The sequence below is a fragment of the Perognathus longimembris genome, chromosome 8 (genome assembly GCF_023159225.1).
Source record: "Perognathus longimembris pacificus isolate PPM17 chromosome 8, ASM2315922v1, whole genome shotgun sequence".
In the NCBI taxonomy this organism is placed as follows: Eukaryota; Metazoa; Chordata; class Mammalia; order Rodentia; family Heteromyidae; genus Perognathus; species Perognathus longimembris.
In genome coordinates this window covers 27760394-27787001 of record NC_063168.1, presented here as the reverse complement: position 1 = coordinate 27787001, position 26608 = coordinate 27760394, and the positions used below count along the sequence as shown (strand labels likewise).

Here is a 26608-nt window from a genome sequence, read left to right as displayed (position 1 = left end):
TATGCAGAACTAAAAAAAATTACCTTCTTCCAAAACAAAACCACAAAGAACCAATAGCCCCCTCATCAAGTGGGCTAAAGACTTACAAAGAGACTTCTCTGATGAGGAAATGAGAATAGCCAAGAGACATATGAAAAAATGCTCTACGTCACTGGCCATAAAAGAAATGCAAATCAAAACAACATTGAGATTCCATCTCACCCCACTAAGAATGTCATATATCAAGAAAACTAACAATAAAAATTGTTGGAGGGGATGTGGCCAAAAGGGAACCCTACTTCATTGTTGGTGGGAATGTAAACTGGTTCAGCCACTCTGGCAAACAGTATGGAGATTCCTCAGAAGGCTAAATATAGAACTCCCCTATGACCCAGCAGCCCCACTTTTGGGTATCTATCCAAAAGACCACAAACAAAATCACAGTAATGCCACCAGCACAACAATGTTCATCGCAGCACAATTTGTCATAGTGAGAATCTGGAACCAACCCAGATGCCCCTCAGTAGACGAATGGATCAAGAAAATGTGGTACCTATACACAATGGAATTTTATGCCTCTATCAGAAAGAATGACATTGTCCCCATTTGTAAGGAAATGGAAGGACTTGGAAAAAATTATACTAAGTGAAGTGAGCCAGACCCAAAGAAACATGGACTCTATGGTCTCCCTTATTGGGAATAATTAGTACAAGTTTAGGCAAGTCATAGCAGAGCATCACAAGAGCCCAATAGCTATACCCTTATGAACACATAAGATGATGCTAAGTGAAATGAACTCCATGTTATGGAAACAATTGTTATATCACAGTTGTAACTACTTTCAACGTCCCATGTGTATCTGTAGCTTCTATTATTGATGATGTTCTTGTATCACCTTCCTGTGGTTGTACCTACACTATCTCTGTAATCTTATCTGAGTATATTGGAATCCATGTATACTGGTATTAGAACTAGGAAATTGAAAGAGAATACCAAAATTGAGAGACACAGGGTAAAAAAAGACAAACAACTACAAAAGCAATACTTGCAAAACTGTTTGGTGTAAGTGAACTGAACACCTCATGGGGGGAAGGGAAAGGGGGAGGAGGGCGGGGGTATGAGGGACAAGGTAACAAACAGTACAAGAAATGTATCCAATGCCTAACGTATGAAACTGTAACCTCTCTGTACATCAGTTTGTTAATAAAAATTTGAAAAAAAAGATTCAGACTAAAAACACTACCTATCTATAAACTCACCACAATTCAGCTATGGTTTAACCTTTCTTTGGGATGCTAATCCTATACTTTTTTTACACTCGGTATTTACCTTGAAAATCAGTTTCTGTGATGAATTGAGCAGATAGAGAGTAGTAGACTCCAGAGGTGGAGATCAGTGGTAGAACATTTGTGGGATGAACCTCTTTGAGTATCATCACTGTTTCAGGTTGAGGGGCAGAGATCCTACTCCTTGTGTATGACACAGAGCCATATAACTACAGGCAGAGACCAAGTTCTACAGATAGCAAAGACCCCAGTGAGTTTAAATTATAGTAATTGTCTTGGTTTCCATCATAGTAGGAAAGTGACAGTCTATTGAATCTGAGATGGTGTCTCCTGAACCAGACTAGCAGACAGTGATGGATACAGAGGGACTATGGCATTGGCATCTGTATACCGGGATGTTATAGTCATTGAGGAGACTGCTATGCCCTGGTCAATGAGAGTTACTGTGAAGTCTCCATGTGCAGATGCCTTCTTTTCTTTGTTTTCCAAATAATCCTGTACAAAAGCTCTGGGACATGAGGAAGCTGAAGTGGAGATGTGGTTCTAGCCAGTAACTCCTGACAGCATGGGTGTGCTACAATGTTGATAAATGTAGGCACTCCTCATGAGTGTCTAGAAAGAGATGCCAAAGGTTTATGGCAGTGGCCATGCTGATGAGATGGCTGGAGTCAAGACTCTGGACAAGTTGCAGACATTTCCAGTTAGAGAAATAGCATCGCTTACCACAAGAAGTGAGAGCTGCAGCAAGTTTTCAGCTCCAAGTACTGATATTGGAAACTGTATTCAAGAGGCAAGAGGGTGATGGAAAAATGGATGAGATCGACAAACTCACTTTATTTGGTAAAGAGTATTGTTTTAAAGTTGCTATGACCAGGAATTATCTAATACCAAAAGTCATGGACATACCATTAATAAGGTTAGAATGCCTGTAAGAGCTGGAACACAATTGATTTTTTCTAGATGAACTGCCTTTCTTCCATCGTGGGTAACAGAAGACCAACATGATCTGGTTCCTATGGCTAGAAGCAGCCTTCTCCCTTCCTGCTCTCTCCCTGAGTCTGTAATTGCACTAACTCATACCTCATAACTTCCTAGCATGGAAGCATTTTAGAACTAGGATATTCTTAGAGAACTTATACCATCATCATTTCAGGAGTGAGGAAACTGAATCAGAGCTCAGCCTGATGAGTTTAAAGTACTTCTTTCACATTATTAGTACCAGGTTGCAGAGTCTAACTCCCTTTCCAAGAGTCTGTGGTCTGAGCAAAGAACAGAAACCTGAACAAATAGAACCTTTTGTATAGGTGGGCTATTGTTGTTCATTACAAAATTGTGCTACTGTTTTCATTGTTATTGTTGATATCTTACCTTGTGCCATTCACACATATTATAGAGTTCGTTTAAAACAGAGATCAGTTGCTGAACAAAGGGGCAATATTTAGCCTCTAATCCAAAATCAAAATGATTGAGAGTTTCTCAAGAAATGCTTTTCTCAAAAAAACTGTGAAACTTTATGAGCTTCTAGTTACTTATCATTAATATATTAAAAACAATAATAGTAATAATGATAATTGTGATAATAACAGTGATAATGAATAAAAGTAGCATATTATACATGACTGTATGGAGGAAGCTACAGTAAGTTCTGAAAAGTTAGACAAAATTTTAAAGTATATAGACATATAGAACTAAAAATGTAAAGAGGCTAAGAATTTAGATACATGTCAAGCACTCAAATATATTTACTAATAAATGAAGTTATGTTATGATACATACAATATTATGAAAATGAGTATTATCTACTTCATTTTAGCCAAAAGTCAGCACAAAAGTAGAAGGTGATTTTGAATTAAGAAAAATATTTTTGTTATTGTTTTGTCCCAGGCCCCTGGGTATTGTCTCTACAACTTGAGCCATATCTCCACTTCTGACTTTTCTGTGGTTAATTGAAGATAAGAGTCTCACCTACTTTCCTGCCCAGTCTAGCTTTGAACTACAATCCTAAGATCTCAGCCTTCTGAGATCTCTAGCCTTCTAGCTAGGATTATAAGCATGGTGCCCCACTAGATTTTGCATTCTTACATTCATGGATGTCAACTCCTAGAAACATGAGTCTTCTTTTCTTTGCTCTAATGCTTTGAAAATGTTTTCTGCCCACTAGAAGCAAATATCAGAGAGCTGGAAGGCCCAGTTGCCTGCAGACTATCTTCCTCCTGACTTTGAACACAGTTCTTTTGCCCATTATTTGCTATCCCTGGCTTCTTGGACCATGCAGACAACTGCTGTCTGGTTCTTTCATATGGCAGAAACATGGAGGATGTTGTCTCTCTTCTTCTGTAGGTAAAACCAGTTATTGTAGCTTCCTTCCCCTTACAAACAACCACTATGGAATCTAGGGCCTCTTGTGTTCTCTGTCTACCATGCCTGGGTGCAAAGTCAGGCAAAATGGGGAGCAAAATAGGGAAAGTACAGATTTTTAGAGCACAGGGAAAGTGAGAAAATAGGAGATAAGAGATTTGTGTGGAGGGTGGTGTTGTTGCTTCTAAAACAAGTCAATATAGTGTAGCCTTATTTTGTATTAACAGATCATATAATTCAGTATTTTTGTTCTGAAACTTCTATGAACCCTGCACAGTGAAGGAGAAAAATCTTAAAAATGAAATATTTTCTTAAGATCTTCATATATGCTGGCTATTAGGCCATTGTCTGAAATAGAGCTGCCAAAAAATCTCGTCTCATTTTGTAGGCTGCCTATATTTAGCTTGTCCTTTTCCATGCAGAAATAGTTTGATGGGATCCCAGTTATCAGTTCTTTCTTTGACTTGTTGAGCCCCTGGAGCATTACTCAGAAAGTTATTGCCTATGTTGAGAAGTCCTAGTGTTTCTCCCATGTAGTTTCATAGTTTCAGGCCTTACATTGGTTTCTTTGATTCATTTTGAATTGACATTAAGATAACAGTTTGCAGCATGTGGATATCCAGTTTCCGCAACACCATTTGTCTTTTTCCATCCTATGTTTTTTGCTCCGTTGTCAAGTACTACTTGGCTATAGGCTGTGGGTTTATTTCTGTGTCTTCTATCCTGTTCCATTGGTCTTTGGGCCTGTTTTTGTGCCAATACTAAGTTGTTTGCATTATGATAGCTCTGTAGTAGGTCTGAAATCTGGAATTGTTATACCACCAGCACTACTTTCTCTGCCTAGGACTGCACTTGCAATTCAGGGCTTTCTGTGGTTTCGTATGAATTTTTGGATTGTACTCTATCTCAGTGAAGGATACTTGGATTTTTGTGGGTATTGCATTGAATTTAATCTAATTAATAAACTTACAAATAAGCTAAATAAAGGCTTTTCTGAAGAAGAAGTAAAGATGTTTAATAGATCCACAAAGAAATGCTCAACATCTCTGGCTGTGAAGGAAATATAAATCAAAACAACACTGAGGTTACATCTCATCTCAGAATGGCCATCATCAAGAATACAAATAATAACAGATGCTGTCATGGGTGTGGGTGGAAAGGTAACCTACTAACTTGTTCAACCACTATGGAAAGCAGTAGCAAGATTCCTCAAGAAACTAATCATACAACTATCCTACAACCCAGTAATGCTAATCTTGGACATTTATCCAAAAGATTCCAAACAAAGATACAATAAAGCCACCTCTATAGATTTATAAAATGTGGTATATATACACATCCATTAGAAAGAATGATATCACATCCTTTGCAAAGAAATGGATGGGTTTGGAAGACATCATATTAAGTGAAGTAAAGAGACAGAGGATAAAAGTTTTCTTTCATATGAAAAGCTAGAACTAATTTATAAATGTACTAGTAAACACTTTGTACTATATGCAAGTGTACACAAATGTATTAACAAAATATGGTATTTTCAGGCAAGAATTCAAACAGCATCATTCCTTAGAAGGGATAGCTCACAGTCCAACAAAATGCACATTAAGAAACAGGTACTCAAAAGGTGGAGGGTAGAGTTAAGAGGAAGGTATAGACAAATGAAGGGGGAGAGAATACAGTAATAAAATTTAATGCATAACCTATGAAATTTTTAAAAATGGAGTGAAGGGATAAGGTTGGAGGGATGGGGAAGAATGATGAAAGGGTAACATCAAGATTCATTGTACTCATAAACCGAAGTGTTGAATGCTAACTTCTTTGTACAACTTGAAGATAATAATAAATATTTATAATTTTTCATTCTGTTTTATGCCAAATGTTTCATTGATTAGCTTTATTATCTTGTAGACTATAGATTGCTGTCAAAAATTCTCTTTCATCCACCCAGCTTTCTTTGTCCTATTTTTAAGAATTTTAACACAGTTAAGATATTTTATATCGTTTTCTGATACTAAAACTTGAACACAGAAGTTGGTTATGTCCCTTAGCATTTTGCTCAAGTTTGATACTCTAGCAGTTGAGCCAATCTTCTTGTCCAATATTTTTTGGCTTAATTGGAGATGGGAGTGTCATAGACTTTCCTGATGGACTGGCTTTGAACTTATAGGTCTGGGCCACTAGGACCTGGCAAACTATTTGGAGAAGGGTTCGGTATTGAGATGAACTAAGATCCTCTTGTTATTGCTTGGCCTTTTCTGCTCCAATGGGCTTCTGCTTCTCGAGCCACAGATCTACTTCCAATTGCATGTTTTTCTCACACAGATTTATTTTAAGGCACAGTGAATAAACTTGGATTTTGTTGAAAACAAAGGTTAGTTATGCTGTGCATGCAAGGGCAAGAAACACATTTTGTAGCCAGCCAGCCAGCTTTGGTTTGTCTTTTTTTTTTTTTTTTTCCATCCCCTGGTTAGTCTCTCTCTCTTTTTTTTTTTGGGGGGGGGGCCAGTCCTGGGCCTTGGACTCAGGGCCTGAGCACTGTCCCTGGCTTCCTTTTTGCTCAAGGCTAGCACTCTGCCACTTGAGCCACAGCGCCACTTCTGGCCGTTTTCTGTATATGTGGTGCTGGGGAATCGAACCCAGGGCTTCATGTATACAAGGCGAGCTCTCTCGCCACTAGGCCATATCCCCAGCCCCTGGTTAGTCTCTTGTGACTTCTTTTCTTGGTTCTCACTAACTTCTTTTGGGATATAGAAAAGTGAGTGAGGCTGACTTGTTAATGTCTTAAATGAGCACTGGGCTGGCTTAGTGTAGGAAATTTATGGACAGAATCACTTTCCTTTGAGATAAGCTTTTAGGCATGCTTAGATCATTCTAGCTAAGAACGGTTTTAGTGCTGGTGTACTCACCCATCCTACATAACACCAACAGAGGCATGCCTTCCAAAGATAAAATTCTTTATCTTTTCCAATATTGCTTCCAATTATTTTGAGATATGAATTCTTTCAGCGATTCTGGGCTGAGTGAAGCTTGTTTGAGGAGAAGCTTGTTTGTGCAGGACTTAACAGTGTAGTGATGTGGCTTAAAGTGCATTCTGTTTTCAAGAGTTCATTTCCCTTTTAGCTCAGTTTCATACTTCAAGTAGACTACTTCCATAATTATAGTATGTAATTCAAAGTTAATAATATATTTAATACCTACAAGCCAGATCAATTCCTAGTTGGTCTATGGAAACCTATAACTACAGGAAAGAATGTAAGATTCAAAGATGTGTAGGCTGCAAGTCAGCTATTTGTTCTTGTACAAACTCTGGAGACAGACTATAAATAGAAAATTTTTATTATTTATTTAACAAAGTTTAGGGTTTGAGCTGGATGCCGATGGCTCACACCTGTAATCTTAGATACTCAGGAGGCTGAGATCTGAGGATCACAGTTCAAAGCCAGCCCAGGCAGGAAAGTCTGTGAGACTCATCTCCAATTATCCTCCAGAAAACTGGAAGTGGTGTTGTGGCTCAAAGTGCTAGACTGCCAGCCTTGAGCTGAAGAGCTCAAGTGTTCAAGCCCCACACTGACAAAAGAAAAAAAATACTAGGGTTTGAACTCAGGAACTGCTACTCTTTTTTTTTTTTTTTTTTGGTCAGTGTCACTTCCAGGAACTCTTAACTCTTGATGAGCTTTTTTGACTAGGACTAGGGCTCTATAACTTCAGCCAAATCTCCACATCTGGCTTTTTGGCTGATTAATTGGTGATAACAGTCTCAGGGATTGGTCTGCTCAGGCTGGCTTTGAAGCAAAACCCTATTATCAGCCGCTACCAGTATGGATTAGAAAAAAATTATTTTGGCTGATAGTACTGGAAATTTCAGTCCATATTTAGTTGACCCCATTGCTTTGAGCCTATGACAAGGAAGCATATCATGGTAAGAAATGTGTGGTGGAGCAAGCTCCTTATCTCATGGACTACACAAAAGAGAAAGGGAAGAGCAAGGGCTAGGTTCCCTTGTTCCTAACAAGGACATACAACCAATGTCCAGAAGACTTCCTGCTAGGCTCCATCTCCTGAAGATTCCACCACTCCCAATAGCACCAAGTCCGGAACTGAGCCTTTAACACACAGGTCTTTAAGGACATTCCAGAACCAAATATAGCATGTGATAAAAATTACTTTTTATAGCCATGCAACTAATACATGTTAAAATATTGACATGTTGATAAACTGTTTACATGTTGATAAACTCTTTACATTTTGGGGTTACTATATGCCTATCAAATACTTTTGCAAGTTGCAAAAGATTATTTTGTAACTTAGTGTGAAGCTTTGACTGTCCCTAACTGTAAGTTGTGAAACTGTGTTATGCTAACTTTATTGTTTCTTTTTCTAATTACCAATCTACAAATATTGGCCTATTTTCAATTATGGGGAAAATTTCCAAATTGTAAGTGTCTGTAGATTTAAGATTAGCTTCAATTTTTTGTTTGTTTGTTTTTGGCCAGTCCTGGGGCTTGGACTCAGGGCCTGAGCTCTGTCCCTGGCTTCTTTTTGCTCAAGGCTAGCACTCCACCACTTGAGCTACAGGGCCACTTCTGGCCCATTTCTGTATATGTGGTGCTGGGGAATTGAACCCAGGGCTTCATGTATATGAGGCAAGCTCTCTTGCTACTAGGCCATATCCCCAGCCCGATTAGCTGGAATTTAAGCTGGAATTTGATTGTTTTAAAGGTAGTGGTCTTTTTTTTTTTTACCCATTTGTTCATTTATTTCTTTAATATTGATTTTTCTATCAGCTTATCCAAAAATTTTTTGTGAAGATTATTCACACTGAATATGAGGTACATTCAGAAGTTAGAAACTAGCCATGTGCTGGTGGCTCATGCCTATAATGCTAGCTCAACAGGATCCTGAAGCTCTGAGGATCGTGGTTTGAAACCAACCCAGGCTTAAAAGTTGGTGAGACCTCTAATTCACCAGCAAAAATTTGGAAGTGGAGGTATGGCTTAAGTGGTAGAGTGCCAGCCTTGAGTGGAAAAGTGAAGTAAGAGTTAAGAGGCTCTGGGCTCAATCCCCCAGAACCAGCACATGCATGTGTGCATGAGCACACACACACAGAATTAGTAACCAACAAAAATTAGTTTTAAAAATTTGCTACCATAATCATCTCAAATTTGGGCTGTAATTTGGTATACTCTTCTATCTCCAGACATGCTAGCTAGCCTTTATTCTTTCACTTGTAACAAAATTAAATTTTCCTAACATATGGAAAAACTATACCTAATACCTTGTGGAAATCTTGGGCTTGGGCTCCACTTTTTTTCCTCTCATTTGGGAAAGTTTTGTTTTCGTATTTTGTCTGTCAGTTGTGGGGCTTGAACTCTGGGCCTGGGCACTGTCCCTGAGTTCTTCAGCTCAAGGCTAGTACTCTACCACTTAAGCCACAGCGTCACTTCCACTTTTCCTAGTAGTTATTTGCAGATAAGTGTCTCATGGATTTTCCTGCCCAAGCTGGCTCTGACCTGCAATCCTCAGACCTCAGCCTCCTAGTGAGTAGTTAGGATTACAGCCGTGAGCCACCGGTGTCCTGCTGAAGGAGTATTTTTAAATGCCCAAATGCATGCCGTCCACTTTTCCCTATCATCTGGTCTGTGATAGGAGCCTGCTACGATTTGGACTGTAAATGTGAGTGGATGTTGGTACATTTCAAGGGGTAATTAGCATTTTCAAAATGGTTTAAGCCTGTGTATCTATCATTCTTCAAATTCCACTTCCAAGAACTTAGTATTGTATATATGCATAAAGATATTTATACTCAGCACTGCTTATAACAAAAGACCAGAACTAAAGCAAACAAAACAACCTTGAAAACAACTAGATGTCTGTGATACTTTCGTTGTGTCACTTACAATCAATGAAATGCCCTGTGGCCATTATATAGAATGTTGCTCTCTCCTTATCTACATCTCTTCATATAAAGAAGTATATTTATACTGAGAAACATCATTATTCTAGAATATTGTATGAATATGCTGTTTTGTGTAAAAACTGGGTAAACATATTTGAAAATAAGTCTGTACTCAGATGCAATTGGCACACAGCTGTAAATCCTAGCTACTCAGGAGGCTGAGGTCTGAGGATTAGCGGTTCCAACACAACTCGAGCAGGACTGTTATCTCCAATTAGCCAGCAAAAAGTTCTAAGTGGAGCTATGTATGGCTCAAGTAGTAGAGCACCAGCCTTGTGCCAAAGCTCCAGGCTAAAAGAGAAGCTACAGGACAGTGCCGGGCTCTAAGTTCAAGCCCATTAACGTTTCCCTCCCCACGCCAAAAAAAGTAAATATTAATATATGCATTATATATTATATAATGTGATATATTACATGTGATATACATTATATATTATATAATTATATGGTATAAATAATATATTATTTGTTTCTGTAACATAAAATATGTGTTAGATATATACATTTTGAAAATACTGCAAAGCAAAGAGCTGGGGATCAGTGGGACTTGTTTATTGTCATACAATTTGAGTTGTGAAGGTGCATGCACAAACTCCTAGACACACAAAAACAAAACCCTCTTAGAAATGCATTTCCGGCCTCCAGCTGAAGAGGGCGCAGCAGCTCCCAAAGTCCTGTATATAAATAAAGGGTCGCAGGAAAACGGCGTGATGGCGTCACATGCCGGCGACGGCGCGGGCGCACTAGCTGGGACGGCGTTCTGGGTTCTTGTACCCGGCTTCTCGTTGTGCTGCGGAGGTCGCCGCAACCACGGCTTTGGTCCTTTTGTCACAGGGCGGGCGACATCTCGGTGGCCGCATGAACACGTGTCATCACGCCCGCGGTGGCTGGGGTCGGGGACGCTACTTTTCAGGACGTCCCTCAGCCAAGAAGAAAGGCGGAAACCAGGTCCCGGAAAGGTAAGGCGCTTTCCTGCCGGGCCTAGCTGAGTGTTGGCGTCTGCGCCCTTCCGGGACCGTGCGCCTCTTGCGGCTGCCCCGGCTTTCCGGCCGGCACTGTCGCGGGACCCCCGCAGCAGCTGGGATTACTAGTGCCCGTGGTGCTTGTGATCTCTCGCCATCTCTTAAAAGCTTGGCTCTGTGGGCAAAATACAGAAGGGCTGCTTAGAGGCGGAACTTTTAGTGCAGGCACTACCTAGTTACCAAAGCGGCCCCTCTTCCCCAGCCCCTGTTTAGTTACGTGTTTTGGCAAAGAAAATGTAATAGGGTCTTGAGTTTGAAAGGATCTCCCAGTACAGGACTGAGGGATAGTTCATGGGAAGTTGATTTGCCTTGGTTTCCAGGAGACACAGAGGGCAAACTGGTTCTTCTTTACGGATGTCGTTTGAGAGATGGACTATACAGTTAGGTGGTTAGTTTTGAAACTGCTTATGAGACTTTGCTTTTGAGACTTTGCAACGAATCCTTTTACTCTTGAAACTATCCTCTTCCCCTTCTCGTACTTAATTCAATCCCCTTCGTTTTATCTTCTGAGTAGCTTTTGAATCCTTTATCGGTTCTCCTTCAGCATCCTAATACTGGTTTTGCGGGACCTATTGCAGTTGTATCCCAACAATGGCCATGTGCATACATTCTTTCGAAACATTTCTCACACAAGAATTTTTATTTATTTATTTATTTTTTGGCCAGTCCTGGGCCTTGGACTCATGGCCTGAGCACTGTCCCTGGCTTCCTTTTGCTCAAGGCTAGCACTCTGCCACTTGAGCCACAGCGCCATTTCTGGCCGTTTTCTGTATATGTGGTGCTGGGGAATTGAACCCAGGGCCTCATGTATATGAGGCAAGCTCTCTTGCCACTAGGCCATATCCCCAGCCCTCACACAAGAAATTTTTGATATTGATAATTAATTAAAAGTAAAACTGAGTTGGAGTTGAAAGATAACTCATGAGCTTTACCCCAAAGCATTGTTAACAACTCCAAGAGAAGGACACAGGAAGATTCTATTGCTGACATTATATTTAAAGGTCTAGGTGAATTTCCTTTGGCATACCCTACGTGGTTACTGTATATGATTTTGGTACATTGGATATTGTATATACGCCTACCTGATCTAGGGAAGGGAAAGAAAAACGAGGGTGTAAGGTAGCACAGAAATGTACTCACCGCCTTATTATGTAACTGTACCCCTTTTGCACAACACCTTGTCAATAAAATTTAATTTAAAAAAAAAGAAATGACTGACTCAAATGAGAGGAGTTGGTTCAATAGAGTTGGTCCCCCAAATCTCCATATTTTAAATCTGTTTATAGCAGCTCTCATCTATACAGCAATAATTAAGTATGATTCCATTGCCCTCTTCACCACGTTATTCTTTCTTTCAAGTCATGTTATTATTTCCTGTGTGTGTGCATGTGCTGGTACTGAGACTTGAAATCAAGGTGTTACACTCTTGCTTGGCTTTTTCTGCTCAAAGCCAGTGCTCTACCACTTGAGCTACCCTCCGCTTTTGCTTTCTGTTGGCACATGGGAGCTAAGAGTCTCACTGACTTTTTTGCCTGGGCTTACTTCAATACACCATCCTCCGATCTCAATCTCCCGAGTAGCTAGAAATCCAGGTATGAGTCGCTGGTGCCTGGCATGTGTTATCACTTCAATATTCACACACACACACACACACACAAAAGAATGAAAACAAGCTTCTTCTCATGGCCTGGGTTCATAGTCTTGGGTTCTCTCCTCTTCCCTAGCCCCACCTTTTGTGGCTCTTGTCTACAGTTTCTGTGCTTTAGATATATGGAATGGCTCTAGTAAATTCTAACCTATCCCACACCCAGGTCCAATATTACTCTTTGCTGTAACTCTTAGCGTTGTCAACAGAAGTTCACAGTTACTTTCTCTCGGGTTTAAACTCTTCATATATGAACTTCAAGTTTTTCTACTGATTGAATTTGATGGTATCGGTTGTATGAAGACTAAATACCTGTGGAAGGGGAAGAATTGAATTTAAACTTAACATTGGATACTGGGCTAGGTTTAATCAGGGATACAGAAGTTTTTACAACCCCTGATTTTAGATATTCCTGATGTGTGAAGCCCTTCTCACTGTTTTGTTACATTGTATTTGTATTCCAAATGGGGAAACAAGAAGAAGGAAAGACTAGATTATTTCTAGGAGGAGATGACTAAATTGAGTGAAATTGTGTGAGCTGTTTCCCATTTTCAAGGAATCTGTGTTCTGCGGAAGGAGTCATGGTTAACATGCAATTTGACTAATAAAATCATGTATGATAGGTGGAAAGACTATGTACCAGTTGGACATCGGATGCCTGGGACTCGTTTTATTGCTTTCAAAGTTCCTTTGCAAAAGGTAGGCAAAAGTTGTAACGTATGTAACAAAATAGCATTTTAATATGAAAGTATGTGATTATGACAAAGAAATATGGTCTCCACTTTGTTTATAAAGTGATTACTGTCTAGGAAAGTTAATATACATAAAGACAAATCCCCCTTCTATGTGTACTTGTGAAGTTTAGATAAATAGGGACATTTTTTCCCCTAAATTAATGTTGACCAAGACATTTCAAAATCATTCAGGAAGAGGGACACAGATGCAGAAATGAATATATCAAGTGTGCTTTTTCTCTTCATTTTGATCATTGGCAAAGAAATTTGAAGTACAGTTTCCAGAATAGTTAAAAGTTTACTTTGACTCTTATTGTTAACCTCCTAAGATTTAAAGAAATACCTAATATCATAGGGGGTCTTAAATACACATTTACTTTCTCTTATTTCATTTTCTTGTAGAAGTTTGAAGTGAATCTTGCTCCAGAAGAATACTTTTCCCCTTTGGATCTGTTTAACAAAGTCCAGGAACAAAATGAAGAGCTTGGATTGATTATTGATTTGACATATACTCAGCGATATTATAAACCAGAGGTAAAAGAACCTTTAATGAAAAATTTTCTTCATTCTGATGCTAAAATAATTCACTATAAGTAGTTTTCATCTTGTGCTGATATAGAGCCTGACCTTCTTTAATGGGTAGTGGTAATTTTAAAAGATGGACAAATGTACCTGTTTTTGTTGTTTTGTTTTTGTACTGGTTCTAGGGCTAGAGCTCAGGGTCTGTTTGCTATCCCTGAGCTTTTTGCTCAAGGCTAGCACTCTACCACTTGAACCACAGCTCCACATTCATCTTTTTGCTGGTTAATTGGAAATAACTGTCACAGACTTTCCTGCCCAGGCTGGCTTTGAACCATGATCCTCAGAACTCAACCTCCTGAGTAGCTAGAGGCACCGGCACCCAGCAGTTGCATGTGCTCTAATTGTCCCAAAATAACATTGGAGGCTGTGTATAGAGATGAATGTCTGTAATCTTAGCACTGAGTGAAGATGAGGAGGAGGATTATGACTTTTAGGCCAGTTTGGCTTTTAGTAAGGACCCATTTCACATTTAAAAAAATCAGGGGTTTGAGGAACACTTGCCGGACACATACAAGGCCCTGAGTTTGGTCCTCAGCTCCTCAGAAAAAAAAGAATTAAAAACACAGTAGAGGGGCTGGGGATATAGCCTAGTGGCAAGAGTGCCTGCCTCGGATACACGAGGCCCTAGGTTCGATTCCCCAGCACCACATATACAGAAAATGGCCAGAAGCGGCGCTGTGGCTCAAGTGGCAGAGTGCTAGCCTTGAGCGGGAAGAAGCCAGGGACAGTGCTCAGGCCCTGAGTCCAAGGCCCAGGACTGGCCAAAAAACAAAACAAAACAAAAAAAAACAACACAGTAGAGATTAGAGACATGAATTGAACTATATTTAATGTTTAGTCACCATTACCACTGTATATACTCAAATCTTTTTCATCATCCTCAACCAAAACTAACCATTCAGCAGTAACTACCTCCCTCCTCCACCCTCTAACTCCTAGTAACCTGTACTATTCTTTCTATCTTTATGAATTTGTGAGTTTTAGGTGCCTTATACAAATAGATTTCCTTCTCTGCCTGGCTTATTTCATTAATCATGTTTCCAAGGCTCATTATGTAGCGTCATCAGAATCTATTCTTTCTTATGGCTAAATATTCCTCTGTCCATATTACCAAGTTTTGTTTAATCTTACAAGAAACATCAAGGTCTTCTACTTTTTTTTTTTTTTTTTTTTTTTTTGGCTGGGCCTGAGCACCTTCCCTGGCTTCTTCCCACTCAAGGCTAGCACTCTGCCACCTGAGCCACAGCGCCCCTTCTGGCCGTTTTCCATATATGTGGTGCTGGGGAATCGAACTGAGAGCTTCATGTGTAGGAGGCAAGCACTCTTGCCACTCGGCCATATTCCCAGCCCGAGGTCTTCTACTTTTGTCATATTGTTTTTCAGTCATTATCATAAATCTCATATATATAAGAGAGAGGAAAAATTTGACATGTTTCTAGGTGCCTTCTGCACACTAATTTATTCAACTTTAATATTTATCACCTAATATTTATTGTGTTTCATCTGTGTCCCTACCTATTTCAATTCTGTATTAGTTTGAAGCAAACTTCAGATAACCTTTTATCTCTGCATCTTTGCTCTGTATATTTAAGATACTTTTTCCCCTTAATACATTTCTTGTTTTTTGTTTTATTTTTTGCCAGTCCTGGGGCTTGAACTCAGGGCCTGAGCACTGTCCCTGGCTTATTTTTGTTCAAGGCTAGCACTCTACTCCTTCCTTGAGCCACAGTGCCACTTCCGGCTTTTTCTGTATATGTGGTGCTGACGAATCAAACCCAGGGCTTCATGTATCTAAGGTGAGCACTTTACCACTAGGCCATATTCCCAGCCCTTTTAATACGTTTCTTAAAATATCAAATATCCCGTCAGTACTCAATTTGTCTTTTAAATATCATAAAAATTTAGTGATACTCACTAGACACTATGTTGAAAATGAACTATACAACTTGTGACTGGGGATGAGAGGGAAAAACTGGGAGAGAGCAAGGGGAGGGGTGACTTTGTCCAAAAAGAAATGGACTCTTTACCTGACTTCGGTAACTGTAATCCCTCTATACAGTACCTTTATAATAACAATACAAATAATTTAAAATTCATCTTTTGAATATTGCAGTCTTTTTTAATCTATAGATTCCCATTTGTGTCTCTTCTTTTTCTTCCCTTAACTTTTTAAGAAATTATGTACTATTTGTACCATCTAGATCTTAGTAATTGTATCTTAATGTGTTAGTATATTTTTCAATCCTTTTATTTCTGCACATTGATAGTTGGACTAGCTTGATTGGCTTCAGGCTCAATTATCATTTTTTACAGGGTATGTTATATGTACATGCATGTGTATGTGTTTGGTAGTAGTGGGGTTTGAAATCAGGTCTCCACACTTGCTGTACTCAAGTAGCTGGACAAGTACTATACTGCTTGATCCATGCCCTCAGCCCTTTTCCTGTGTTTTTGTTTTTTAAAGATAGAGTCTCTTGATTTTACCTCAGACTGGGATACTCCTACCTCTGCCTCCCAAGTAGCTAGGATTATAGGCATGTATCTCCAAGCTTATTTTTTTTTCTTTTATACTTCTTTTTTTTTTTAGCCAGTCCTGGGGCTTGGAACTCGGGACCTGAACACTGTCCCTCGCTTCTTTTTGCTCACTGTACTGCTTGAGCCACAGTGCTACTTCTGGGTTTTTCTTTTTATTTGGTGCTGAGGAATTGAACTCGGGGCTTCATGCATGCTTGGCAAGCACTCTACCACTAGGCCACATTCACAGCCCTCCAAGCTTATTTTTTGAAGTAGGGTCTCCCTTTTTTTTTTTTTTTTTTTTTTTGCCAGCTAGCTTTAAACCCAAATACTTCTATCTCTACCTCCTGAGTTGTTAGGATTGCAGCCTTGCACCAAGATGCCTACCATATGTACGTTTTGAGGTGGTTCTCTCGGTGTTGAGTGGGCTGGTCTTGAACTCCTGAGCCCAAGTGATTCTCCTGCCTTGGCATGCTGAGGCTGTATGCTGCTATACCCAGTCAAGACAGTTTCATAAGTGATGTGTTCGTCCACCAGGGGGCTCATAATGTCTCTCTCTGTGATATTAGCAGTCACTAATGACTTACAAAAAAGTGATTTTTTTTCCTTTTTTTTTTTTTCTTTCTTTGTTGTTCTTGGTTTTTGGGTTTTTTGTTTTGTTTTGTTTTTGTTTTTTCCTATTTTGCGACAGGGTCTTGCTGTGTAGCTCAGACTGGCCTTGAATTCAAGTTCTTCCTGCCTTGGCCTCCCAAGTGCTGAGATTACAGGTGTGCATTACCATGCCAGGTTAATAAAGGTGATTTTTTTTTAAATCATTTTTATTTCATTTATTAAAGAAGTTTCACCTCAGTAGGTTACCCAGTAAACAGGCATGATTCGTAAGTTTTCAAAATAATTGGTTCCCTAATACCTTTTAATGGTTACTTTGATTTTATTTAATTAACTGATTATTTTTGAGCAGTATGAATTCCATTTCAGTTTTTCTTAGTAAGGCACTTCAAGAGCCTTTCTGGATAGTCACAACTTTCTTATTTTGGCTCATGAGACCTTTTGACACATTCCTACTGGTTTTTGGCCACTCTTCTTGCTGTTTGTTTGGAAAAAATTTCAGGATCATCTTGAACATTTCTTGCTCCAAACAGAATCAAGGTGCTTTCATTGGTTTTATTAAGAATGATACTTAGAGATTACGATTCAAGCACTAGAGGCTACTGGGCTGACATTGTTCCTAGATTCTTTCTGTAGACAGAGCTAGAAACTATGTATGTATTTGTAATGTAAAATACATTATGAATTCATGCTAATTTGTATCTTTCCCACATCTACTTTGCCCATCCCATGAGTACTTCAGATTAAATCATAGCTGCTTTGTGTAGATACTAACCCTTGAAACATGAAATATTAGGAATAAATCTTCCATGTAATTCTCAGTTACACTGTACATGCTACTCATTCACATAGATATTGCTATGTTTCATATATCTATTGACTATCCTGTAGTATTAATGAAAGCCAAATTGTATTTCCTGTTTGAAGCAGCTTTGGGAGAAATTGGCTCTTCTATAGGAACTGCTGACATACTAAGTTTTCTATTGGTGTATATTCTGGCTCCTCTAACCACAAATAAAATGGTACTTTTTGTTTTGTTTTGTTTTATAGGAGTTGCCAGAAACTGTTTCTTATTTTAAAATATTTACAGTTGGGCATCAGATACCTGATGATGACACTATTTTTAAATTCAAATGTGCTGTTAATGGTTTTTTGAAAGAAAATAAAGACAACGGTGAGTTCTTCCTTATCTGAACTTTGGTGTCCATTTTTTAAATTAAATTTTATTGACAAGGTGATGTACAGAAGGGGGTACAGTTATATAATAAGGTAGTGAGTACATTTCTTGTCATGTTTGTTATACCTTCCCCCAGTTTTCTTTCCCTTCCCTCATTCAGGTAAGCATATATACGATATCCAGAGTTTTGGTGTCCATTTTAAATTGTGTTGGAACATTTTTGTTTTTGTTTTTCTTTTGCCAGTCCTGGGGCTTGGACTCAGGGCCTGAGCACTGTCCCTGGCTTCTTTTTGCTCAAGGCTAGCACTCTGCCACTTGAGCCACAGCGCCACTTCTGGCCATTTTCTGTATATATGGTGCTGGGGAATTGAACCCAGGGCCTCATGTGTATGAGGCAAGCACTCTTGCCACTAGGCCATATCCCCAGCCCACATTTTGGTTTTTTTAAAGTAGCTCTGACATTAGGCCAGTTGCCTTCATTGTTATTAAGATACAAGTATCAGATAGTGGTAATAAAGGAAGATGTTTTTTCTTTTGTTGATCACAAACAACTTCCTTAGGAAAGTAAGTTTAGTGAGAAATAATGACCTGAACTAGCTCATTCATTGCTTAAAAGCATGAACGGGAAATATGTAATAAACTTAAAATGTTCCTTTGTCTCCTATTTATTAACGGTTGAGAAGTGATTAAAAATTTCAGGTTTGCTGGATGCCAGTAGCTCACACCTGTAATCCTACCTTCACGGTGGGCTGAGATCTAAGGCTTGTGGTTTGAACACAGCCCCGGCAGGAAAGCCCATGAGACTCTTATCTCTAGTTAACCACCAAAAATAAAATAAAAGCCAGAAGTGGAGCTGTGGCTCAGGTGGTAGAGTGCTATCCTTGAGCAAAGAGCTCAGGGACAGCACCTAGGCCCTGAGATAGAGCCCTAATACACACACACACACACACACACACACACACACACACACGCACGCAGGCACGCACACACACAATCTCAGGATCTAAGAGTTAAAGAAACAACAATAGGTTAGGAGTGAAACAGTCCTAGGAAAAAAACACAATGTAAGTGGGCCAGTGCATCTTTGTTACTTAAGATGTTTGTGCTGTCTTTCTGCTTTGGACACAGTTTATCTGTTATTGAAAGTGAAGACCTGACTGTCTTGTAGCTCATTCATAGAACACTTGCCTAGCATGCACGAGGCCCCAATTTAATCCCTAACATTGCCAAAAAATAAAGAAAAAAAACCTGAAGTTGGCTTTGTTCCATTCAGAAGCCAATTTATCTTTCTCATAATTTTTCCACACATTTTTCTATGGTTAAGGTAATTTCTGATAGGGGCACTTTTTATTAAGACAAATGAGTTTTAGTTGTTGATACCTGACCAGGCCTTCTGCAGTTTAATATCGTTAGTCCTGAATGGGATATACAAAATAACCTAGACACATCAAGTATTGGCTTTTTGGTTGGTGGTGTTTCCTAATCATGTTTCCTATAAAGCACATTTCTCTTCAGCATAGTGATATAAACTTGTAAATGTTACTCTCCAGAAGATTGTATCACTTACTTTTGATGTGTCAATTTTAGTTACTTCATTTTCTTGTTTAATAGGCAAACTTATTGGTGTCCACTGCACCCATGGCTTAAACAGAACTGGCTATCTCATCTGCAGGTAGGTTTTGAAGCCCAAAGGCAAACTGCATGTAAGTTGGTTTTGTCTGATTACAATGGTAATGTAACATGATTGTTGAAAAACATGTAGTCAGTATAGAAATGTGTGACGTTGAAAGCAGTCTTGTCTCTGACCCAGAGATTCATCATAAGTTTGTATTTATCTTTTTTAACTTCAAAAAGCACGCACGCACACACGTATATATAGTGTATGATATATATGGTGTATGTTATATATGTATATATAATATATAGCTTATGGTATACTAGGCATTCAGTTTATTTATAATTGAATGTCGCAGACATTTCTATGCAAGTACTTAGAGACTTTATTATGAAAGGATGTGTGTTCCTTTGCCTACAAATGAACATAGAATCAGAAGTTTTTGACATAAAACATTAAAGTAGTGAGCTTTCCTGTATGAACAGCTTTGACTACATATGCCCTGTCCTAGAGATAATTTTATTCAAACAATCAAATAGTATTCTTATACATTTTTGGATATTGATACATAGTACCTATTTATGTCTATTCATTCAGAAAATATTTATTGTGCACCTAGTATATGTAGGTACTAGTAAAGAGATACAACCTATCTTTCTGAAGGATAGCTATAAAAGAATCATAACAATACATATAGAGTTATAACTGATCAGTGCTAAGGAGGAGAGGTATATGGTACCATGAAAACATAATGGGAAGGATTTAACCTTATCAAAGAAACTAGAGGTTTCTGTAAGGAAATGTGAACAAATAAAGCTTCCAGTAGTATTGGTACTAAGCAGGTAGAAACACAGAAAAGAATTGTGAACATAAGGGACAGTGCAGATCCTATAATAGAATAACATGTATGGTGTTGGAGGAAGTGAGCCCTGGGGTAAATATGCCATTAAAAAGAGCTGAAAGTTTGGGGAGCTAAGCCAGGCAGAGATAAGTATAAACTAAGTTTCTCTCTCTCTCTCTCCTTCTCTCCTTTCTTGGTTTTTAGCATAGAAAGCTTTTTAACTTTTGTGTTAGGGCTGAGTGTGTGGAACATAGCCATAGTACATGTTCATACTATCATTTTACTATGAAGTGGAAAACACTGCTGAGGTAGAAACAAGGGATCAAGTTAGGAAATTTTTGTAGGAATTGGTTATAGTGGTAGCTTAGACCAAGATATGGTGGTCATTTTGGTGGAAAGAAGTCATAGAGAGATTTAAGTAATATCATTGTCAAGATTTGGTGGTAGGCTGAAGATGCAAGTAAGGAAGAAATGGCTGATAGTGATGGTGACTTCTGTTTGACTCAGACAGTTGATTACACACTATTTTTTATATTTGTTGATTTTTTTTTCAGTTTGTGTTTTGCATGTTGTTGATTCCTCCTAGATAATGTCATAGTAAGGAAGTCTTCTGTCTTTAGTGTACAAAGTATTTTGATTTTGAATTTTTTCAGATACCTCTGCCAGTCTGGTCATGTATTTTCTTAATTAGTTAAATTATATTAACATAAGCACTTTTAATAGATTTTTTTCTAACATTGAATTGTCTTTGTATTCTTGGAATTAAGCCTTTTTTGTAGTCATGGCATATCATTTTTAGTCATTGTTGAATTAGATGTGTTGATATTTTCTTAGGATTTTTATGTCTCCATTTGTAAGTGAAGTTGGACCTTTTTTGAAAAATCTTTTTTCTTTTTGTATATATAAGTGACCCAAATTATGTTGTTTTGTTAGATATTTGATTGATGTAGAAGGCATGAGGCCAGATGATGCAATTGAATGTAAGTATAAGGGTTGTCACTACTTTTCCCTTTTTATAAACCTAGTGGTGAAAATGTAGAGGAATTTCTCATTTTGACAAGTATATAATTGATTCGTTTTAAAATATGACACACATATCCACATAAACATACAAACACACAGAACACACACACAAAAGGAAATGACAAGAAAACAAATTCTTGGGGCTAGGGATGGAGCTCAGTGGCAAAGCTTCTGGATTTGATCCCCACCACCAAAAGAAAAGAGGCCAAAAAGTGTGAGGTAGTGCTTTGCCCAACCTTTATAAAGGAATGGACCTGGAAAAAAGTGAAATCTAATAGCTTAAATAGTCGATGAGTTTTAGATTTGATTTGCTTTCCCTGGGAAAGGTTTATTTTTTGTGTGATTATTTCTAACGGTTCATCTACTCCCAATTCCTCAGTATTCAATAGGTGCCGAGGACATTGCATAGAAAGACAAAACTACATTGAAGATCTTCAGAATGGGCCTATCAGGAAGTAAGTCTTACATTTTATGTGTGGGATTTTTGGTTATGGGAATGGGGGGGGTGGGAGGGAGGTTGATATCTTCATAGGCCAAATATATATATAGCCACTAAATTGTCTACTGAATTTGGAAACCAGCAATACTATGTAGAATTAATTCTCTTTGAGGAATTGGAATTCTGGTGCATGTGGTTCAGTTGGTGTTGAAGACTCAGCACATGCCATGGGACCAGTCCACACCATTAACAAGTCTGTTAACCAAGGATCTAGGTACAACTTGCATCGGATCCATGGCTATCCAGCAGCACCTCCTCGGCGTTTTCACCTCCAGACCCCAAACTTCCAACACTCATATCGGTACCTCTACTTTCCCTTTTTCTATAACTGAAGTAGAAATTAACTCAGTACATCAATGAAAATATATTATGATGATGATCAACTGATGATGTGATGGTACCAGGACGTACCATCTTGCTCTATTTTAGAAGGTCAAATAGAGAACAAAGAATATATGACTTTTCAGATGCAATTCAGAAAAGGACTTAGAATTTTTCATTAATTTTAAGCTTTCTTGAAGCAGAGAATTTGATGTGGATACCAGAAAGAATTATTCTTTGTTTTTCTTTCTGTGCTGGGGAAACAAGCACTAGGCAACCACTACTACTGAGCTGTGCCCACAGTCCTTAATAATCTTGCATTATGGCTGGATACGGTAGTACAACTTGTAACCCCAACTACACATGAGGCAAAGGTAGGATGATGTCAGTGTGAGGCTGTTCCAGGCAAAAGCACAAGACCCTATATGAAAAAGAAACTAACAACAACAAAAAGGTTTATGGTGTAGCTCAAGCCCAAGTGGTAGAGTTCATGCCTAGCAAACATAAGGCCCTGAGTTGATCCCCAGTACTGCTCTCCCCACCACACAAAGAATGTTGCATTCTTAGGCTAAATTAATTGTGGTGTTTTCGGATTAAGGAAGGTGGTTATTTAAAGAGCAGATGAAAATTAAAGTAATATTTGCAAAAAAAAAATTCTATTTTGGTATCTATTGGGGCTTGAGCTCAGGGCCTTGCACTTTCACTTTTTTGCTCAAGACTGACACTGTACCACTTGAGCCACACCTCTACTTCTGGCATTTTCATGATTAATTGTCTGCTGGCCTGGCTTCAAACTGAGATCCTCAGATCTCAGCCTCATGAGTAGCTAGGATTACAAGCATGAGCCACTAGTGCTCAGCTTGCAAAGGATTTCAATAGATAAATCACAGAAGTGTTTCATTTAGGAAATTGGAAAAATCTCAGTTTGATTAAAATACTTCTAGGGATTTTCAAAGAGACAAACCAACACAAGGAAGCAGGCCAGGTATCATTGGTAGAATTGGCTCATGTAATTATGAATACTGAGAAGTCCTACAACAGGCCAGTTAGAGACCCAAGAGTACCAGTTGTGCAGTTCAGTCCACAGGAGAAAACCTCAAACCCAGGAACCTGGTAATTCTCAGTTTTGAGATCAAAGGCCTGAGACCTTAGAATGAGGTGTAGAGTGAAAAGGGGCACTGTTGGTAAGAGTTTGAGCTCAAAGAACTGGAGTTCTGATGGACTAGGACAGGAAAAGAGAGGCGTCCCAGATGTAAGAGAAAGCAGGTTCTCCTTTTCTTATTTTTTTGTTCTGTTGGAATGCCAGCCAATTGATTGGTACCTACCCACATTGAGGGTATATCTTCTCCATTCAGTCGGCCAGTTTAACACACTAGTGTTTTTTAGAAACATACTCAACAGCCATACCTAGAAATAATGCTATAGTAGCTCTCTAGATATTGTTTATTCCAGTCAACTTATACCTAAAGTGAACAAATACCAAGCTAGAATTCTAAAATGAACCATCACAAGTACCAAAATAAAATTCTTTGATTGTCAGGCATTACTTTGATATTTGCTTTAGGTATTTTTCAAGGAGAATCTTGCATTTATGCTGTTTGGCTTGAACCCTGATCCTCCTGTTATGTTCCTGTGTAGCTGAGATGACAAGTATGCACCACTATGCCCAGCTTTTGTTTGTTGAGATGAGGTCTCACAAACTTTTTGTCTGAGCTGGCTTCAAACTGTGTTTCTCCTGAGTTGCTAAGATTTCAGACATGAGCCACTACACCTGGCCTAGCAGCAGTTTTTAGTCCTGTGTTGTGGTTATCAGGTTAGACCTAGATTTGGATCTGACTTTGCCGTTTGCCCAATGTGTCAACTTTGATGAGATAAGTAATCTCTCTGAATGTCCATTTCTTCATAGGTCAGTTGGAGATTTTAAAAACATATCCCATAGATAGGGGTTATTGCTGATTGCTACATGAGTTAAAGCAATTTAGAACACTTAAAAGTTTGTTAACATTTTTAAAAGACATCAACATTTCAAAAAGATGTTGTTACTGGTGGCATTAAAAATTGGTATGCTGTTGAAACAGTTTTACTAGCCATAAAAATAGTTGTAGGGGCTGGAAATGTGGCTTAGCAGTAAATGTTTGCCTAGCATGCATGAAGCCCTGGGTTTGATTCCTCATAAACAGAAAAAGCCAGAAGTGGTGCTATGGTTTAAGAGGTAGAGTGCTAGCCTTGAGCAAAAAGAAGCCAGGGACAGTGCCCAGGCCCTGAAGTCCCAAGCGCCAGGTCAGGACTGGAAAAAAAAAAAAAAAGTAATTTAGCCAGGTGCCAAGGGCTCACACCTGTAATCCTAGCTACTCAGGAGGCTGAGATCTTAGGATCATGGTTCAAAGCCAGCCTGACCAGGAAAGCCAGAGATTCTTACCTCCAATAAACTACTCAGAAAAAGGTAGAAGTGGCTTTGTGGCTCAAGTGGTAGAGTGCTAGTCTTGAGCACAAAGAGGCTCTGGGGCAGCTCCCAGGCCCAGAGTTCAAGTCCCAGGACCAGCAAAAACAAAACAAAAAAAACTTGATAATTTCATGTTGAGGGTAAGGAAACCCTTTAAAATATGGAAAAGGCTGTGCTCATTCTGTTTTCAGCGTATTTCTCAAACTTCCTATTGTGTCCCACTCAGTAAGTGAGTGAGGTGCTCTGCTGACAACTGTGTATACTCTGGTATATTAATCCCAAAAGCATTTGTGGTAAGGGAATAACTGGTAATAGGTTGTATTTTTAACAATAAAGAATATAGCTAAGTAATATATCCATGTAATCACATTTTATAAGGCCATTGAAGTGATAAATCACTTATGATAAACAAAAAATAAATACTGATTTAACAGTTAAACAAAAAAAGCAAAGGAAAAAAGACCCAAAGCGAATATTAACTAGTAATAATTAGACTAAATGGAATTGGGGGGTTTTAGGTTTTATTTTTATCAAATTTCCACGTTTTTGTTCAAGGCTAGCACTCTACCACTTGAGCCACCATGTCACTTCTGGCTTTTTCTGTTGATGTGGTACTGAGGAATTGAACCCCAGGGCTTCATACATGCTAGGCAAGTACTCTACCACATTCCCAGCCATTAGCTCGCTTATAAAGAATGAAGAGATGGAAAGCTCAAGTAACTTATCTATGAAGGTCATAGATACAGGAAACAGAACCAGATTAGCTCTGTATTATTTTGTAAAGTTTATTATATTTCAGTAATTGTAATAATCATTTATCACTTTTTGTTTAAGAAAATTTTCACAAAATCAGAACATTTACCAGAAAGGTCATATGCCTCCTCCTGGACCTGCTGGAGAAGATTGTTCACAACGAAGATACTTTTGGAATGTAAAGCCAAATAGCAGTCAACCAGCCCAGAATAAGAAGTGGTTTGCCAGCAATTACCAAAGACTATCCTGCCCAACCTATTGGGGATGGACCGAATGATACAAAGCTGTGTTGGCAATCTACTTGGACACCAATGCTGGATGAAGATGGCTAGAGCAGCTTTTAATAAAACCAGGTCATATGAGATTTCCCTCCCCACCACCTTTTTAAAATCTATTACTCCTTAGTACTCAAACATTAATAATCACCTCTTTTCTATAGGATACAAAAATAGCAGTTCAAACAAAAATCAGTCATTCTAGTCTTAAATTTTTCTAAAGGGAAGATATTTTTTAGCTGAATAACTTAACATTTCTTTTGCAAACTATTTTTTTAATTGGCTTCCCCCTTCTATAGTTTCTTCTAATTAGACTTGTGATATAGGTACAGAAATTTTCAGTGTTTGTCATGTTCTATTACTAACCTAGTCATTAAGAGTATCTCCTCCCCTTACCCTGAACTACTCAGAATTTCTCTTAAGATCCTCTTGGAGACAGTTATTTCTTTAGAATTTAATCACTGTCTGTAATTCATTTTTTTGTTATTAGGTATTTTTTAATTTGGAAGTTTTGGAATTTGATCAACTTCCTTTCACTGAATTGCCAGATATGCCATCTAACATAGGGATAGTTAAAATTTTAGAGATTGTCAGTTGAGCAAGAGAGACTGAATGATTTGATAAATCAGAATGCTGGGTAAATTAAATTATAATTTACCTGATAGGGCAAGTGTCATCAACAGGATTATCCAGAAACTATCCAGAAAATGTAAAATTTTTACACATTAGAAAGGTTACTTGAAGAACAGAATAGAACAGGACTACAAATTGCTGAGAATACTGTTAGTGACATTGCTCCTCTTTTGAACATAATCCTCTGGGATCTTTCTCCAGTTGCCTTTCACACTGGAGTGGTGCTTTTTCTCTGGTATACACAAGTATACTATGTGGGAGGATGCTAATTATTTGTAATTATAGAGCTTGCTCAGGAAATGCCTTTTATCATGACACAATAAACGTTGGTGAATATTTGGGCAAT

The 26608-nt window shown here is 38.5% G+C and overlaps 1 protein-coding gene and 1 pseudogene across 1 annotated transcript; one reads left to right on the top strand and one right to left on the bottom strand.

Moving 5' to 3' along the window:
* LOC125355967 overlaps positions 1-10436 on the bottom strand; it is a 16271-nt pseudogene extending 5835 nt beyond the window's left edge.
* Positions 10306-26608, top strand: Dusp11 (dual specificity phosphatase 11). The gene is made up of 9 exons (XM_048352756.1): positions 10306-10535; positions 12867-12942; positions 13380-13511; positions 17733-17856; positions 19471-19531; positions 21249-21295; positions 21718-21793; positions 21950-22138; positions 25436-26608. The coding sequence occupies exons 1-9, from the start codon at positions 10435-10437 to the stop codon at positions 25629-25631; spliced, it is 1002 nt and encodes a 333-aa protein (XP_048208713.1). The 5' UTR covers positions 10306-10434; the 3' UTR covers positions 25632-26608.

What these genes read in the sequence shown, in the direction of transcription:
- Dusp11 (XM_048352756.1), top strand. Translation starts at nt 10,435, where the DNA reads ATGAACACGTGTCATCACGCCCGCGGTGGCTGGGGTCGGGGACGCTAC. An exon ending in AGCGATATTATAAACCAGAG is followed by an intron (nt 13,512 to 17,732) that starts GTAAAAGAACCT and finishes TTTGTTTTATAG; the next exon opens with GAGTTGCCAGAAACTGTTTC. An exon ending in GAAAGAAAATAAAGACAACG is followed by an intron (nt 17,857 to 19,470) that starts GTGAGTTCTTCC and finishes CTTGTTTAATAG; the next exon opens with GCAAACTTATTGGTGTCCAC.